At 38.2% G+C, this 16,909-nt stretch overlaps 1 protein-coding gene across 1 annotated transcript in view; it reads right to left on the bottom strand.

The window, feature by feature from the left end:
• Nucleotides 1–809: 809 nt before the first annotated feature.
• Nucleotides 810–16,909, bottom strand: part of wnt10a (wingless-type MMTV integration site family, member 10a) — a 104,025-nt gene continuing 87,925 nt past the window's right edge. Inside the window, exon 4 of the mRNA XM_062067643.1 lies at nucleotides 810–1,912. Coding sequence (XP_061923627.1) covers nucleotides 1,376–1,912 — 537 coding nt within the window. The 3' untranslated portion in view covers nucleotides 810–1,375. The remainder of the gene's footprint in view (nucleotides 1,913–16,909) is intronic.

Below are 16,909 nucleotides of genomic sequence, written 5' to 3'. Positions count from 1 at the left end.
GTGGTTTGCAGGTGTGTAATTTGTTGTGAGTTTATGCACTGTGTTGGTTTTGTTGTTTGAACAAGGTGATGTTCATGCACGGTTCATTTTATGCACCAGTAAAAAAACATGGTAACACTTTAGTATGGGGAACATATTCACCATTAATTAGTTGCTTATTAACATGCAAATTAGTAACATATTGGCTCTTAACTAGTCATTATTAAGTACTTATTAATGCCTTATTCGGCATGGCCTTATTATAACCCTATCCCTCTAACCCTGACCCTAACCCTAACCAAATAACTCTAAATTAAGTCTTTATTACTTAGAATATGTTCCCCTAGTGTCCAAATAACTCTAAATTAAGTCTCTGTTACCTAGAATATGTTCCCCATACTAAAGTGTTACCAAAAACATATAACTTTGTCCTGAATTTGAAAAAAAACAACATTTTATTTTTCACTAAAGAAGGGTTCGGTGAATGCGCATATGAAACTGGTGGGGTTCGGTACCTCCAACAAGGTTAAGAACCACTGCCCTGTACACTGTTTGTTTGTCTAATCTTGAACGGGTTGGTGCTGAAAACAAAGTTTTGTTGTACTTGTGCAATGACAATAAAGACCTACCTACCTACCTAGGAGAGTTTGGAGGGGAAGCAGCGAGCCGTGTGTGGAAAAATACATATTTTTACAGTCGTCTTAATTACTTACTTTTTTTCCACTATTCGCAGTTGGTCTCGGGAACGCAACACCCGGGGGATCGAATGTTGTAAATTCTGACCTAATCCAAATGCCTGATTTATAGAAACGTTTATAGATGGTGTGTACCTGATGATAATATTTACTGATACAAGTATGGACTGTCCAAGGCAAATACATTAAAAACAACAACATAAAAACCACAAACATTATATTTCTTAAGTGCCCTTAAATTTGGCCTGACATCTCTGTGCTCCAGGCATGCTCATGCTGAACCAGTCTGTTTGCTAATGTACAATATGTCAATAGAATACCGTGAAAATGTTATGTACTATGTTGTTTATGCTGTTATTGTTTGTGATGAAAGGGTTTCATAGAGCAGTCCCTATGTGCAGTGCCGCGGTTTTCCTTTTATTGCTTGATAGAAAGTGTGCTTTCTATGCAAAACATCCATGCTTGCAGAGTTGTGACAGCTTTGGGCTTGCACTGCATGTGCACACACTTTTCAACATGCACATTTCTGCCGACTTCGCACATTTCCGTCCTCTCTGTCCAGCAAAGCCAAACAGAACATGGAGCTCCGCTGTAAAAATGGAGCCGGGGCACACATGTCCCAGTCACAGACCCCTTTTTCCCGGTCGATAATCTTGATGTTGAGTTTGTATTTCCCTTGTTTCGACTTTTCCAGTGCTTCTTCATTTGCACACGCTGACCCACTCTGTGATCCTGCACTCTTCGCACACCACGTAGCAACACCAGTGGAACTTGCAGTTGCAGCGTTCGCTGCGCGTCTGCTGCAGGATGTTGTGGCCTCTCCCGCAGCACAGAGTCTCACAGTTGTCCATGCCCGGACTGGTTTTGTTGCAAATCCGGCCCTGCGTTCCCGCCGAGTCCGAACCAAGGTCCCGCTCGCAGAAATCCGGCGACTTTTCAAAGTAGACCAGGTCGTTGATGCTCGGCCTCCGGCGGTGCGCGTGATGGTGGTGGTGGTGATGGTGGTGGTGGTGGTGGTGGTTGCTGTGGTAGTTGTTGTTGTTGTTGTTGTGGTGGGAGTGATCCAGCTGCCCGGTGTTGCGGTTGTGGGCCTTGATAAGTGTGGCGATGTGGAAGCGCTCTTTGAGGATGGAGCCGACCACGCGGAATTCGGGCGTGACCTGCCAGCAAGTCTTTAGCTGACAGCTTCCCGATGTCCCGTGACATTTGCATTTTCTCCTCATGTGGTCAAGCACCACCTGGCCATGACAGACGGAGAGAAAGAACACAACAGTGATTAATGACCTCTTCCTCATTAATGGGAAAACAAGAACTACTACTTCTACTAATCAGTTGTGCAATCACAACATTTTTCTGACAATGCAAGGTCAAATACTTTTTACTGTAGGAAGGGGATTCATATTCATAAAAATGCTCCCTTGTTTTTAATGAATATTTAGGCCTACTATGCTACTGTATTTTTGTGTTGGTCAATATAGTGGTGGGACGGCGTGGCGAAGTTGGTAGAGTGGCCGTGCCAGCAATCGGAGGGTTGCTGGTTACTGAGGTTCAATCCCCACCTTCTACCATCCTAGTCACGTCCGTTGTGTCCTTGGGCAAGACACTTCACCCTTGCTCCTGACGGCTGCTGGTTAGCGCCTTGCATGGCAGCTCCCGCCATCAGTGTGTGAATGGTTGAATGTGGAAATACTGTCAAAGCGCTTTGAGTACCTTGAAGGTAGAAAAGCGCTATACAAGTATAACCCATTTATTATTATCATTTATAATTGCACTGCAAAAAGTCAAGTGTTCAAAAACAAGAAAAAAATATATAAAAATTAGGGGTATTTTATTTTAAAATCAAAATTATCTGCCAATAGAACAAGAAAATTCGGCTTCCAAAACAAGTAAAATTAGATTACCCTCAATGAACCCAAAAATACCTTAAAATAAGTATATTCTCACTAATAGCAAGTGCACTTTTCTTGGTAGAAAAAAACACATGAGACCTTTTTGCTCAATATGTTGAAAAATATTCTTAAATTAAGTAAATGCTAGTGCCATTATCTTGACATAATGATATGCGCTCGGCATCATGATTTTTTTTTTCATGCTTGAAAAAAAAAAAGATTACTTAAAAAAAGTAGTTTTATACTTGTGAGTGTTAATGACACAGCTTTGCAACAGTTGATATTCTAGTTTCAAGCATATTTTACTCAATATAGGTCATAAAATCTCAGCTACAAGCTGTAATATCTTACTGAGATGATTTAGGACCGAAACCCTTAAAACAAGTAAAACACTCTAACATAAAATCCGCTTAGTGAGAAGAATTATCTTATCAGACAGAAAATAAGCAAATATCACCCTTATTTGAGATATTTAATCTTACTTAGATTTCAGTTTTTGCAGTGTGGAGAGCCATAAACACTATGCCTTAGCAAAATACTAAGATTTGATTTGATTTAATAAGAGTGAGGGAAAATGAAGGCAAACAAATTCTACGAGTGACTCGTTGTGGCAACTTCTGATTGAAGAAGACTATTATTAGAGTTATCATAATACTTTAGCATTTTTTTGTATTTCTTGTGAGGCCCTTAGACATTGCCATGGAATTTAAAGTCCATGTTTATTCCGGTAACAATACATTGACCAAGTGGAAACATGTTTTTTTTGGGGTTTTTTAGGTTTCTGTTTATGACAAAAAACTTTTCCACTGAGGGCCGCACACTGAAAAAAGAAGGCATGCGGGGGCTATTTTAGTATTTGTCATTTTCTAAACCATTACAACATAAAGTTAAAGTTAAAGTACCACACACACTAGGTGTGGTGAAATTACCCTCTGCATTTGACCTATCCCCTTGTTCCATCCCCTGGGAGGGGGATGGAACATCATGTTGGTGATTTAACCCCCAATTCCAACACAGTAGGAAGGGGATTCATATGGACCCATTCGTCACGGTTTACCTGACACATGTAACGTGACAAAATTGGGAAAGGTTCTCTATCCACTTTAGCCGCCAGATAGCTGTAGAAAATGTGTTTTGTGGCAATTCCAACTTTGACCACAGCGTCAGTTGCTATGTAGTACTTTCCATCATTTCCAGCAGACTGCATTGCAAAATGATCATTGATTTTGATTCATTATCATGTTTTGAGCAATGGCCATTTTAAAGAAAAAAAAACAGCCTGCAAGGCATCTTTGTGGCAACTTTTTCTCGTTACGTTTCCCGTTTGCTCTTTTAAGTCACTGTTTCATGTGTTTGTTTGTTTTTTATAGTGTTTTCCTAATGTGCCGGGCAGCGTAAAAAAAAATAGCGACGGGCCGCACTTTGGACACCTCTGGTTTATGACATTATTATTGAAAATACATTATTACTTTGAGAATAACTGGTCCTCCAGAAGGGAGTGCAAGATTCAAAGTGACGGTGATGAATAGAATTGGAATTGGCATGTCAAAGAATGAAGAGCAATGAAAACACTCTGAGTCACAGAGCCAAAGTCAATAATGTTTAGTCGCATCAGTCAAAGAATAAAAAGTCATCAGACCACCGGTAGAGAAGGCAAAGTCAGGATAGAGAGACCAGACCAGAGAAAAATGTGTGTAAGACATATTTGGAATAGTTATTAAAAGTTTGATTCTGCGCATTTAATTTTTCGCGTTTTCTACGTTGCCCGTTCTACCAATGTGTCTGTGTCCAGATGTATTTCTGCTGCTATCACTCATCAAACTGGCCAGAAATGTAGGGCATCCGGGAAAATGAAATGTTAGGAACACTTTGGCTTCGGCAAATAAACAAAAGATTGCAAAATACGCTCCTCTTTTGCGTCCGTCTGCCCATAATGTGTGTCACGATAACAGTAGTGCCTTTTGAATAAACATGGGTCTACTCTTCATGGGGGTGTTGAAAAGAAGCTGCGATCTGTGCATACGAGATCCCGGAAGCCTTTTTGTAAACACCGGTATAATGGCCCCATACAGTACTTGCACTGCGTTCAAATTGCAGTATTTGGTGGAGTTCTTAGGGGCAGATTCAATCCCAGAATCACAAACATGCCGGACTTAAACACATGGCAAAGTCTATAATCATGAAACTCTCCAACCCACTTCAACTTTAAAGAGTCCGACTGACCTACTGTAAGAGTCATAATTGCATCCACATTGCTACCGTTTGATGGCGTACTCGCAGCAGGATGGCGGATTAGCGGCCCCGCTAAAACAGCTAAAACATTGTTTTCATGGCAGGGTTACACCAAACCTGAATAGATTGTAACCTGCTCAAAATATAAGATATTCCTTTGACATAATAACGTATTCTCATTCAAACTATCTTATACCAGATAGTCAGGGCCAGCAAGGCCTTCTCTGCTGGCCTAACATAACCAGAAATCATGATCATAATTAAAGACAAAAGTACTTTCCCTAAATATCTAAAAATATTCATATTCTCTTCATGTCATATTTTGCTCCTTCCAGTGTTGTTGTTTTTAGGGTTATAGAGTTTTTATTAGAGATGTCCGATAATGGATTTTCTGCCGATATCCGATATTCCGATATTGTCCAACTCTTAATTACCGATTACGATATCAACCGACACCGATATATACAGTCGTGGAATTAACACATTATTATGCCTAATTTTGTTGTGATGCCCCGCTGGATGCATTCAACAATGTAACAAGGTTTTCCAAAATAAATCAACTCAAGTTATGGAAAAAAATGCCAACATGGCACTGCCATATTAATTATTGAAGTCACAAAGTGCATTATTTTTTTTAACATGCCTCAAAACAGCAGCTTGGAATTTGGGTAGCGGGGGGTCTATATTGTAGCGTCCCGGAAGAGTTAGTGCTGAAAGGGTTTCTGGGTATTTGTTCTGTTGTGTTTATGTTGTGTTACGGTGCGGATGTTCTCCCGAAATGTGTTTGTCATTCTTGTTTGGTGTGGGTTCACAGTGTGGCGCATATTTGTAACAGTGTTTAAGTTGTTTATACGGTCACCCTCAGTGTGACCTGTATGGCTGTTGACCAAGTATGCATGCATTCACTTGTGTGGGTGTGAAAAGCCGTAGATATTATGTGATTGGGCCGGCACGCAAAGGCAGTGCCTTTAAGGTTTATTGGCACTCTGTACTTCTCCCTACGTCCGTGTACCACTCCAGACAGCGGCGTTTTAAAAAGTTATACATTTTACTTTTTGAAACAGATACCGATAATTTCCGATATTACATTTTAAAGCATATCGGCAGTCCGATATTATCGGACATCTCTAGTTTTTATCCAATCAGAATTCAGCTGGCTTATGTTGCCATGCTGTACCAAATCTGCCCGAGGCCTTCAGAATCAACAATGCGGGCGTCCGTGCACTGTAAGTGAACGGACACAAACATTTGACGGACAGTTGCCATAGCCAATCAGATCACAAGTTGTTGTCAGTAAGGCCTTCTAGCTGGCCTGAGGCAGATACTGTATATATTGTGATGTTATGAGCTAAGTAACATAAGAACTCCATTACCCAGCCTGCCACAGTAGTGAAGAGCATGCGCAGTAAATCCGTTTAGGTTGTTGAACGTAGCTATGTCGGCAGCTGGATGTTATTGATGAGCACGCTGTGGAGTAAACTTTAAGAACTCAGCCAACTCGCCTCGTCTACATCTTTTATGATTAGACAAGACAACATTGCTTGATTTATTTGCATAACTGGGACGGCGTGGCGAAGTTGTTAGAGTGGCAGTGCCAGCAATCGGAGGGTTACTGGTTACTGGGGTTCGATCCCCACCTTCTACCATCCTAGTCACGTCCGTTGTGTCCTTGGGCAAGACACTTCACCCTTGCTCCTGATGGGTGCTGGTAGCGCCTTGCATGGCAGCTCTCTCCATCAGTGTGTGAATGTGTGTGTGAATGGGTGAATGTGGAAATACTGTCAAAGCGCTTTGAGTACCTTGAAGGTAGAAAAGCGCTATACAAGTATAACCCATTTATCATTTATAACCTGTATAATAGCTGCATTCGGCGGGAAGGCGGCGTACACACCGAAAAGGGACAAGCGGTAGAAAACGGATGGATGGATGGATGTAAAATAGCCAAGCTATAGTTTTGTAAGAGCAAACTGAGGAACTGTTTATATAGCGCAGTAACACATCGTCTTGCGACGGCATGCTACAGCGTTAGCCGTAAGCTAGCAACAGCAAGAGGTAAGCTAGATTTTGCGTCAGGTCATGCCGACCTCACCCTTTCGACTTCCGTCTGTTCCAACGTTTTACCCTCTGTTCCCGCTGGCTTCTATAACCAGCAGTTCATCCTCCGTATATTCAGGTTCAAAATGTTAAGGTTGTGAATCTTCATTTGTCCAAAAATAGTCATCTTTGTTGTCTATCACCAAGTCTTCATTACTAGAACACACTCGCGTTTGTTTCTGGAAGTAGGAACACACATTTGTTGGCGGAAATCTGCTGCTATGGAAAGGGAAATAAATAAAAGTTCTGGTAATGCATAAAATGACCAAAATGCAGTAAACATTGAACATATTACATATTGTTATGAACATGTCTTTTACGACATTATGTATATATATATATACATATATACATATATATATATATATATATATATATATATATATATATATATATATATATATATATATATATATATATATATATATATATATATATATATATATATATATATACCTTACTGTATAAGCTATACCACTATGGTGTCAGAGGGGTACCTCTCGACTGGTTCCGTTCTTACCTATACGGAAGGCAACAATGTGTATGCGTCAATGATCACAACTCACCCTGTATGACCATAAATATCATGGGGTTCCCCAGGGATCCATCTTGGGGCCTCTCCTTTTAGTCCTATACATAAATGATTTCGTAAACTCCTCCGAAACTTTTCATCAAATAATATTTGCTGACGATACACATTTGTTTACCTCACACAGGAGCCCACTCGATCTACAAGCAACTGTCAATTCAGAACTTGTGAAAGTGGATTCCTGGTTCTAATGCAATAAGCTCTCACTTAATGTTAATAAAACAAATTGTATTTGATTTTGTTCAAATAAAAACCGAAAAAATACTGAGCACTGCCATATCAACATCAATGGGCAGGAAATACAGAGAGTGAACTCCACAAAATTCCTGGGGGTCATCATTGACGAATACCTCAATTTCAAATGTCACATTAGCCATCTGTTAAACAAACTATCCAAATATGTTGGCCTGTTCTTTCACCTTCGTCATTATCTTCCTCTTTATGCTCACTCTATACAAAACTCTCTTTGAACCACATCTAAACACTGTAATGCCATCTGGTGTAACACCTTCCCTAGCTACCTTCACTAATTAGAATCCATGCAAAAGAAAATCGTACGGGCCCTGTCATGGTCCAATTTTAATGCCCCCACTCGACATCTATTCCATAATTATCATCTCTTAAGACTGACAGAGTTCAATATTTATCACAATGCTTGTCTAACCTATCAAGTCACCCACAGGCTGAATTTCAGGCTAAGTAGCTTGGTTCCTATCTATCGTCCCCAGCATGCCCACAACACTCGTAACTCTGACATGATATCAGGCAAACATCGTCTACTGGCTTGTACTGCTCGAAGTGTTGTATGCAGGGGACCAAAGATCTGGAACCGGCTTGATGAGAGCCACAGGATGCTGTATTCATTCTCCAACTTCAAAGAGAAACTGAAATCATACCTATTAACCACCTATCTCTAATGCCTCATGTGAATGGCTAGTGCTCCCTTAGAGGATTATCATTGTCACATTGATTGATTGATTGAAACTTTTATTAGTAGATTGCACAGTTCAGTACATATTCCGTACAGTTGACCACTAAATGGTAACACCCGAATACGTTTTTCAACTTGTTTAAGTCGGGGTCCACGTAATCAATTCATGGTAATGGCTTTGGGGTAGATTATTGTTGGGTTGTGCGTGGTTGAATGTATGTATGTATGTGTATGCTTGCTTTTGTGCTCCTATTTTGTGTTTGTCATATCGCGTTTTTGTGCTTCCCCCTGCCAAAAGCTTCTTCTTGTGACGACCGGGTGCGGGTGTTCGTTCTCTCAGAGATGCAGACGGGCTTCGGACACAGCTTGCAGGTACAAAAATTTTTTATTTAAGAAATAACAAATACTGGAAACAAACAAAAACGTGCACATGGCACTTAAAGTACAAACTAAAGGAGCTAGCGTGGGAGCTAGAGAAAACACTAAACATACAGAGCCTTTAGCGTGGGAGCTAGAAAGTTACCAGATTAAGAACAGAAGTCGTCACTTGTTGTGAGAAGACAAACTACGAAGCCAGACCGACTGGCTGGGGAGGCAGGCTTTAAATAATAATGTCAATCATGAAAAACAGGTGCGCGTCGGGAACACCCGCGGCAGGTGAACGTAATCAGTTGCTATGGTAACAAACGAAGGTGGATAAACAGATACTAAAAAAGGAGTCCAAGACTAGCAGAAAAACACAAATGACTAGAAAACGTAAACAGGAATATGATCCGGGCAGCGGATCATAACACTTCTAGCTTATCTGGGGGACCCTTTCACTTATCACCATCCTTAAATGGATATTCACTACTGTTGTCATTTGTAATATGGTACTGTGAATAAACTTGAAACTTATTCTGATCATTTGGATGGGTGGCCAAATACTTTTGGCAATATAGTGTATCTGCAAACCGTTCTCAAAGTGTTAATTCCATGGACAAATGATTTTTGTTTTAGTTATTGCCAACAACCTATTTCCACCTGCCTAAAATGAGATAACCAATGAAGAAAAAGCACCTCGACGAAGACGATGACAAAATCAACTGTCATTTTAGCCAACAAATTAAAATGAGACGGAACTATTGACAGAAACGAAATCGTCTTGGGTGAACAAGCTTGGATTATATCCAAATACAGCACTTCAGCAGTCTATGAAAACAGGGATGGTTTCAAAGGAGATGCTATCAAGATGTTTTTCTTTGTGAGATAGGGAAGTTTGATATCTCACCGCCAACTCAATACTGTATGCATATAACAGTTTCCACATTGTAAATGTGTGTGCACCTGTGAGAAAGAGAATTACATTTCCCTTTTGACGCTACCACGGCATCACCAGGCGAATTATCGCGACGACTACAAAACTGCAAATATGCAAACATATGCGCATATGCAAAGATAATGCAAATATAATAATTTTGCTCTCACAATGGGATTTATCAAACCTAAAACTCTTCTGCATCCACTGTTTGGAATCTAAATGCAGCCTGTCTAGAAAGGTCTGTGTACCTTCCGTTCATTCTATTTCCAATTCTGAAAGGCAAATCAAAAAACAAAATTAGCACTGTTTTTGGATTTTAATTATATATGGCAGATTTTAATACAAAAAAAGGGTTGATTTTCATTAAAATATTACCATAAAATGTGATTTTGTGCTGTTTTCCGTTTATGGATTTTTATTTTTCCAGGTAAACACAAAAATCGAATATATGTTCAACCAAAATTTTATTATGACAAATTGAACCGGAAGCAGTATTTTAGGTCCGCATACCTTCATCCTATTTCCAATTCTTAAATGCGAATCAAAAACATTAAATTTGGACCAATTTTTGTGTTTTCATTTCATTTCTGCAACAAAATTTGGACAACTATTTAATGACACTTTTTAAAAACAACAATAAAACTCCTGCTGAACTAAATGTTACCGTTATGCTAAAAAAAACATGCTAAACGCAAGGGAAAAGCTCAAATACTTCTTCCGGTTCAATTTGTCATCACACACATAACCACGCAATTTTGCATTTTGGATGAACCTATATTAGATTTTTGTGTTTAGCTGGAAAAATAAAAATACATAAAAGGAAAACAGCACCAAATCCAATTTTATGTCAATATTTTAATGAAAATCTACCATTTTTTTGTTTGTTTTAAAATCTGCCATATATAATACAAATCAAAAAACGGCTGTGGAGGGGGACGTGGCCTGTGGGCCTGCAGCGAAGCGGAGTGTGCCAGGACCGGCCTCGAAATCAGCAACAGGTGAGTAGATGGCCAACCTGGGCCTTGTTATCTAATCACCTGTCGCTCTGTTATAAGCAGCAGCCAGGAGGAGAGACGTGGTAGGAGCTGGAGGGGAGCTGGCGTGAGAGCGAGAGCGAGAGAGAAAGAGACTAGAAGACAATTGCTGAAAATATAAAACGCTATTGTAACCCTGAAATGGACTCTCATGTCGGTGCTTGGTGGTCTGAAGAACCCCCAGGAGGGCAACCTCCACAACGGCCCTAATTGTATTTTTTGATTTGCGTTTTAGAATTGGAAATACAATGAACGGAAGGTATACAGATATGGCAAAGTTACGCAAAAATGGATTGGTAAAACTGTTTTTTATAATTTGTTACTGCTTTTCATCACAATAAAAGAGAAGCAGTTTGTTTTTCTATTTTCATTTTTGTGTTTTAAAATGAAATTCAAATGAACCAATTGGCCTGTGGAGAACTGGGACAACAGATACTCTTACCAGGAGGACTTTAAGTTGGATACGCGCTACCGTGAGTACACAGCTGCGGCTTCCAAACATTTGATCGCTTGCCCGTACGTGCGTGCCGCTATGTGCATGTCACGTACGTAACTTTGGGGAAATATATGTGCTGTATGAACTTTGCGGAGGTGAACGGTACTTTGGGCTGTGGGATTGAGTGTGTTGTGCGGGTGTTTGATTTGTATTGGCGGGTTATGTGGACGGGAGGGGGGAGGTGTTTGTTATGCGGGATTAATTTGTGGCATATTAAATATAAGCCTGGTTGTGTTGTGGCTAATAGAGTGTATATATGTCTTGTGTTTATTTACTGTTTTAGTCATTCCCAGCTGAATATCAGGTACCACCCGCCTCTCACAGCATCTTCCCTATCTGAATCGCTTCCACTGCCTTCTAATCCTGAATTAACTCTCACTTTCCTCATCCACAAATCTTTCATCCTCGCTCAATTTTTAATGGGGTAATCACCGCTTTCTCGGTCCGAATCGCTCTCGCTGCTGGTGGCCATGATTGTAAACAATGTGCAGATGTGAGGAGCTCCACAACTTGTGACGTCACGCTACTTCCGGTACAGGCACGGCTTTTTTATCAGCGACCAAAAGTTGCGAACTTTATCGTCGATGTTCTCTACTAAATCCTTTCAGCAAAAATATGGCAATATCGCGTATATATCAAGTATGACACATAGAAAGGACCTGCTATCCCCGTTTGAATAAGAAAATCTAATTTCAGTAGGCCTTTAAACAAATGCTTTGCAGGCAGCCTAAACAAAGGTGATTTCTTGGAAACTTTATACATGTTATCTTTTTTTACTGTATATTTTAGTCCAGTGGTTCTCAAACTTTTTTCACCAAGTACCACCTCAGAAAAAAACACTACTACCATAATGATCAACAATAAAATACAGTAGCGTGGTAGGCCTAAGTAATCTTTACAAACAAGGCTGAGGTTTTATTGTTAAGTTGGCCACTGTAACATTACACACAGTTTTGAACAGTAACACCGTGTTTCAGTATAGGAAGATAAAACACTGTACTTAAATAATGAATTACGTTACATGAAAATATTTAATTAAGTGATTATTTGGCATACCACTAAATGGAGCCCACAGTTTGAGGCTACCTGCTTTAGTCGACTAAATTAACTGTAATTTTAGCTGACTAAAATGTTGTGAAATTTAGTCGACTAAAACTACACTTAAACTAAGTCTATCAAGACGACTAAAGTTTTAATAAATCTAGAATACATTTTGGTCTATGACTAAAACAAAATTAACAATAAGTGATGACATTGAAGTTTCTGTACTCTGGCTCCCGCACACACTGGGAGTCAAATGTATTGTACATGCAAATTCACATATACTCACATACATACATACATACACACATACATAGGTACCTACGCCCCCACATATATATACAAATACAGTACATATTTACACACTCAAAGTTCGTACATCCACACGCACGCTCATTATACACACATACTGTATACACATGCTGTACATATACATTCGCTGTACAAACACACACATACACATTCTATACATATACATTCACTGTACAAACACACATATACACATACTGTACATATACATTCACTGTACAAGCACACATATACTATACTGTACATATACAAGTACATATGCACACATACACTCAAGCACATAATTACGTTTCATCAAACATATATTAACGTTGTTGCCCTAGGGTGAACTGGGTATAACACATGGCACACTGACAAAGCTTAACCTATGTTACTATAACAATCTACAAGGTTAATGTAGGTTGCTTCTCTTTCTTCCCCTCCATTTTTCTGCATTCTTTCGTATCTCAAGTTATCATTACGTATATGTATTGTTGCATTTGAACAATTATATTGTTGATAATAAAGGTAAAGTATTGGTATTGTTTATTATCAATAGCACTATTTCTATTGGTATTCATATTGCTCCATTTTTAGTGTAATAATGCTCATTGTCATTTCTGTATTATTTTTTATTTTCGCTAACTGCTTATTTGCTATTACTTTTACCATCATATTTGTACATGTCGTATTTGCTGATGTTGCTCTGTTGTTGTTGTTGTTGTGTTTGCTGTTGTTGTTTTTGTCTCTCTGTCTAATCCCCCTCTTGTCCCCACAATTCCCCCCTCTGTCTTCCTTTTTCTCTCTTTCTATCCCCTCCTGCTCTGGCCCGGCTGCACCAAATGATAATATAAATACATTTAATAAAGTCAAAATACAAATAAGGCAACAAGATAAGTATCCTACACTTCTCTTTTGTAAAGTAAATCTGAACAGCCGATATGGGCATCTACATCTGCTATATGATTTGCCTGAGAAGCTGGGCAGGACATTATAAAAAAAAAAAAAAATAAATAAAAAAAAATAAAAAAAAGAAGTTTCTGTCACATGACTTGTCGACTGGGAAAAAGAAGAAGAAGGAAGGAATCAGATGCATGAATTGAGTGGGTGGTGAGGCTGAAAGGGGTGCACTTTAAAAAGGGGGTGGGGAGAGGAAATGAGAGAGGAAGACACAATGACAGGAGGAGGAGGTGATTAGCTCTCTTTGGTGTTTCTTTACAGCTCGTATTGTGTACGCGGTTGTGTAAGTGGGTGAGTGTGTAAATCACAGGTCATTCTACCCTATCTTTGACACTATCTGTTTAACAATACCCATTATTCCTACATCATGTCCCACTGGCCACCGTGTTCCATCAATTATTGTATCGTAATCACAGGGGTAGCTAAAGTGTGGCCCACCGCTTGCTTTTTTTATTGGTCCACAGTACTAAAAAAAAAAGTATGTATAAGTATGTATATATATATATATATATATATATATATATATATATATATATATATATATATATATATATATATATATATATATATATATATATATATATATATATATATATATAAATATATGTATATATATATTTTTTTATTTTTTATATATATATATACATATATATATGTACCTGTATATACAGTATATAGTCATATACATACAGTCGTGGTCAAAAGTTTACATACACTTGTAAAGAACATAATGTCATGGCTGTCTTGAGTTTCCAATCATTTCTACAACTCTTTTTGTTTTGTGATTGAGTGATTGGAGCACATACTTGTTTTTCACAAACAACATTCATGAAGTTTGGTTCTTTTATGAATTTATTATGGGTCTACTGAAAATGTGACCAAATCTGCTGGGTCAAAAGTATACATACAGCAATGTTAATATTCCCTTGGCAAGTTTCACTGCAAAGAGGCGCTTTTGGTAGCCATCCAAAAGCTTCTGGCAAGCTTCTGGTTGAATTTTTGACCACTCCTCTTGACAAAATTGGTGCAGTTCAGCTAAATGTGTTGGTTTTCTGACATGGACTTGTTTCTTCAGCATTGTCCACATGTTTAAGTCAGGACTTTGGGAAGGCCATTCTAAAATATTAATTCTAGCCTGATTTAGCCATTCCTTAACCACTTTTGACATGTGTTTGGGGTCATTGTTGGAACACCCAACTGCGCCCAAAACCCAATCTCCGGGCTGATGATTTTAGGTTGTCCTGAACAATTTGGAGGTAATCCTCCTTTTTCATTGTCCAATTTACTCTCTGTAAAGCACCAGTTCCAAAACAAGCCCAGCGCATAATACTACCACCACTATGCTTGACGGTGGGCATGGTTTTCTTGGGATTAAAGGCCTCACCTTTTCTCCTCCAAACATATTGCATGGTATTGTGGCCAAACAGCTCAATTTTTGTTTCATCTGACAACAGAACTTTCTTCCAGAAGGTCGTATCTTTGTCCATGTGATGTCAGATGAAACACAAACTTAGCAGTTTGGCCACAATACCCAGCAATATGTTTGGAGGAGAAAAGGTGAGGCCTTTAATCCCAGGAACACCACCCTACCATCAAGCATGGTGATGGTAGTATTATACTCTGGGCCTGTTTTGCTGCCAATGGAACTGGTGCTTTACAGAGAGTAAATGGGACAATGAAAAAGGAGGATTACCTCCAAATTCTTCAGGAAAACCTAAAATCATCAGCCTGGAGGTTGAGTCTTGGGCGCAGTTGGGTGTTCCAACAGGACAATGACCGCAAACACACGTCAAAAGTGGTAAAGGAATGGCTAAATCAGGCTAGAATTAAAGTTATAAAATGGCCTTCCCAAAGTCCTGACATAAACGTGTAGACAATGCTGAAGAAACAAGTCCATATCAGAAAACCAACACATTTAGCTGAAATGCACCAATTTTGTCAAGAGGAGTGATCAAAAATTCAACCAGAAGCTTGCCAGAAGTGCCTTATTGCAGTGAAACTTGCCAAGGGACATGTAACCAAATATTAACATTGCTGTATGTATACTTTTGATCCAGCAGATTTGGTCACATTTTCAGTAGACTCATAATAAATTCATAAAATAACCTATCTTCATGAATGTTTTTTGTGACCAACAAGTATGTGCTCCAATCACTCTATCACAAAAAAATAAGAGTTGCAGAAATTATTGGAAACTCAAGACAAGTTTACAAGTGTATGTAAACTTTTGACCACGACTGTATGTATATATATATATATATATATATATATATATATATATATATATATATATATATATATATATATATATATATATATATATATATATGTATATATATATATATATATATAAATATATATGTATATATATATATATATATATATATATATATATATATATATATATATATATATATATATATATATATACATATATATATATATACATATATATGTATATATATATATATATATATATATATATATATATATATATATATATATATATATATATATATATATATATATATATATATATATATATATATATACATATTTAGACATACACACTCAGTGTAGTTATACACAATCTAGAAAAAAACTAGTATATTTCGTCATATGAACTTTTAGTCAAATATTGAACATTTGAAAAAAAAAATCCTTAATTTCAGCTAAAATAATAACACAAAATAAGGTTAGTGTGAAATGTACTCCTGTTTTCATGGAGTGCAGGTCTTGTTGTGAATTTAGCTTTTGAGATGCTTTGTAATAATGAATAATTAATAAACAGGCTTTCAAGACAGCTTTCAAGACAGCTTTAAAGATGCGCTGTCCGTTATACTTATATTATAGTATAACAGACATATATATAGTATACTTATATATATTTTAGTCGACAACAATTACTGTAATTTTAGTTAACTAAAACTAAATTAATTTAGCTGACTCAAACTAAAACACATTTTGGTTCAAATACTTTGACTAAAACTAAATTACAAACTGCTGTCAAAATGAACACTGCTTTACATTGCATGTCCGCTACACAGATTGGACCGCAGTTCAAGACTAACATCTGGCAAGTTTTTAATTGGCTAGAGTGAGACAGAGGCGTCCATAAAACAACCCCAGACGGAGATCAAACACGACATGCTGGGAGCAGATTCAGGCTGCAGGATGCATTCGGGATGGGGGGCGCTCAGCACACCCTACTGCAACTACTGTGCAGCAGTAAGTGGATGCAGTTACCTCAACGTTAAAGTTAGCGTGTTATCTACTGTCCCTCTCGTCTGAACTTTTCAAAGTGTATTCCCAGCAGACAGTACAAAAAGATAGACAAAAGTACGATTTCCCCGGTCAATATTCCGAAAAGAAAGCTTGTTG

Source organism: Entelurus aequoreus, linkage group LG13, assembly GCF_033978785.1.
Source record: "Entelurus aequoreus isolate RoL-2023_Sb linkage group LG13, RoL_Eaeq_v1.1, whole genome shotgun sequence".
NCBI classification, from domain to species: Eukaryota; Metazoa; Chordata; class Actinopteri; order Syngnathiformes; family Syngnathidae; genus Entelurus; species Entelurus aequoreus.
Note: the sequence above shows the minus strand (reverse complement) of the source record. Positions and strands in the feature narration are given on the sequence as shown.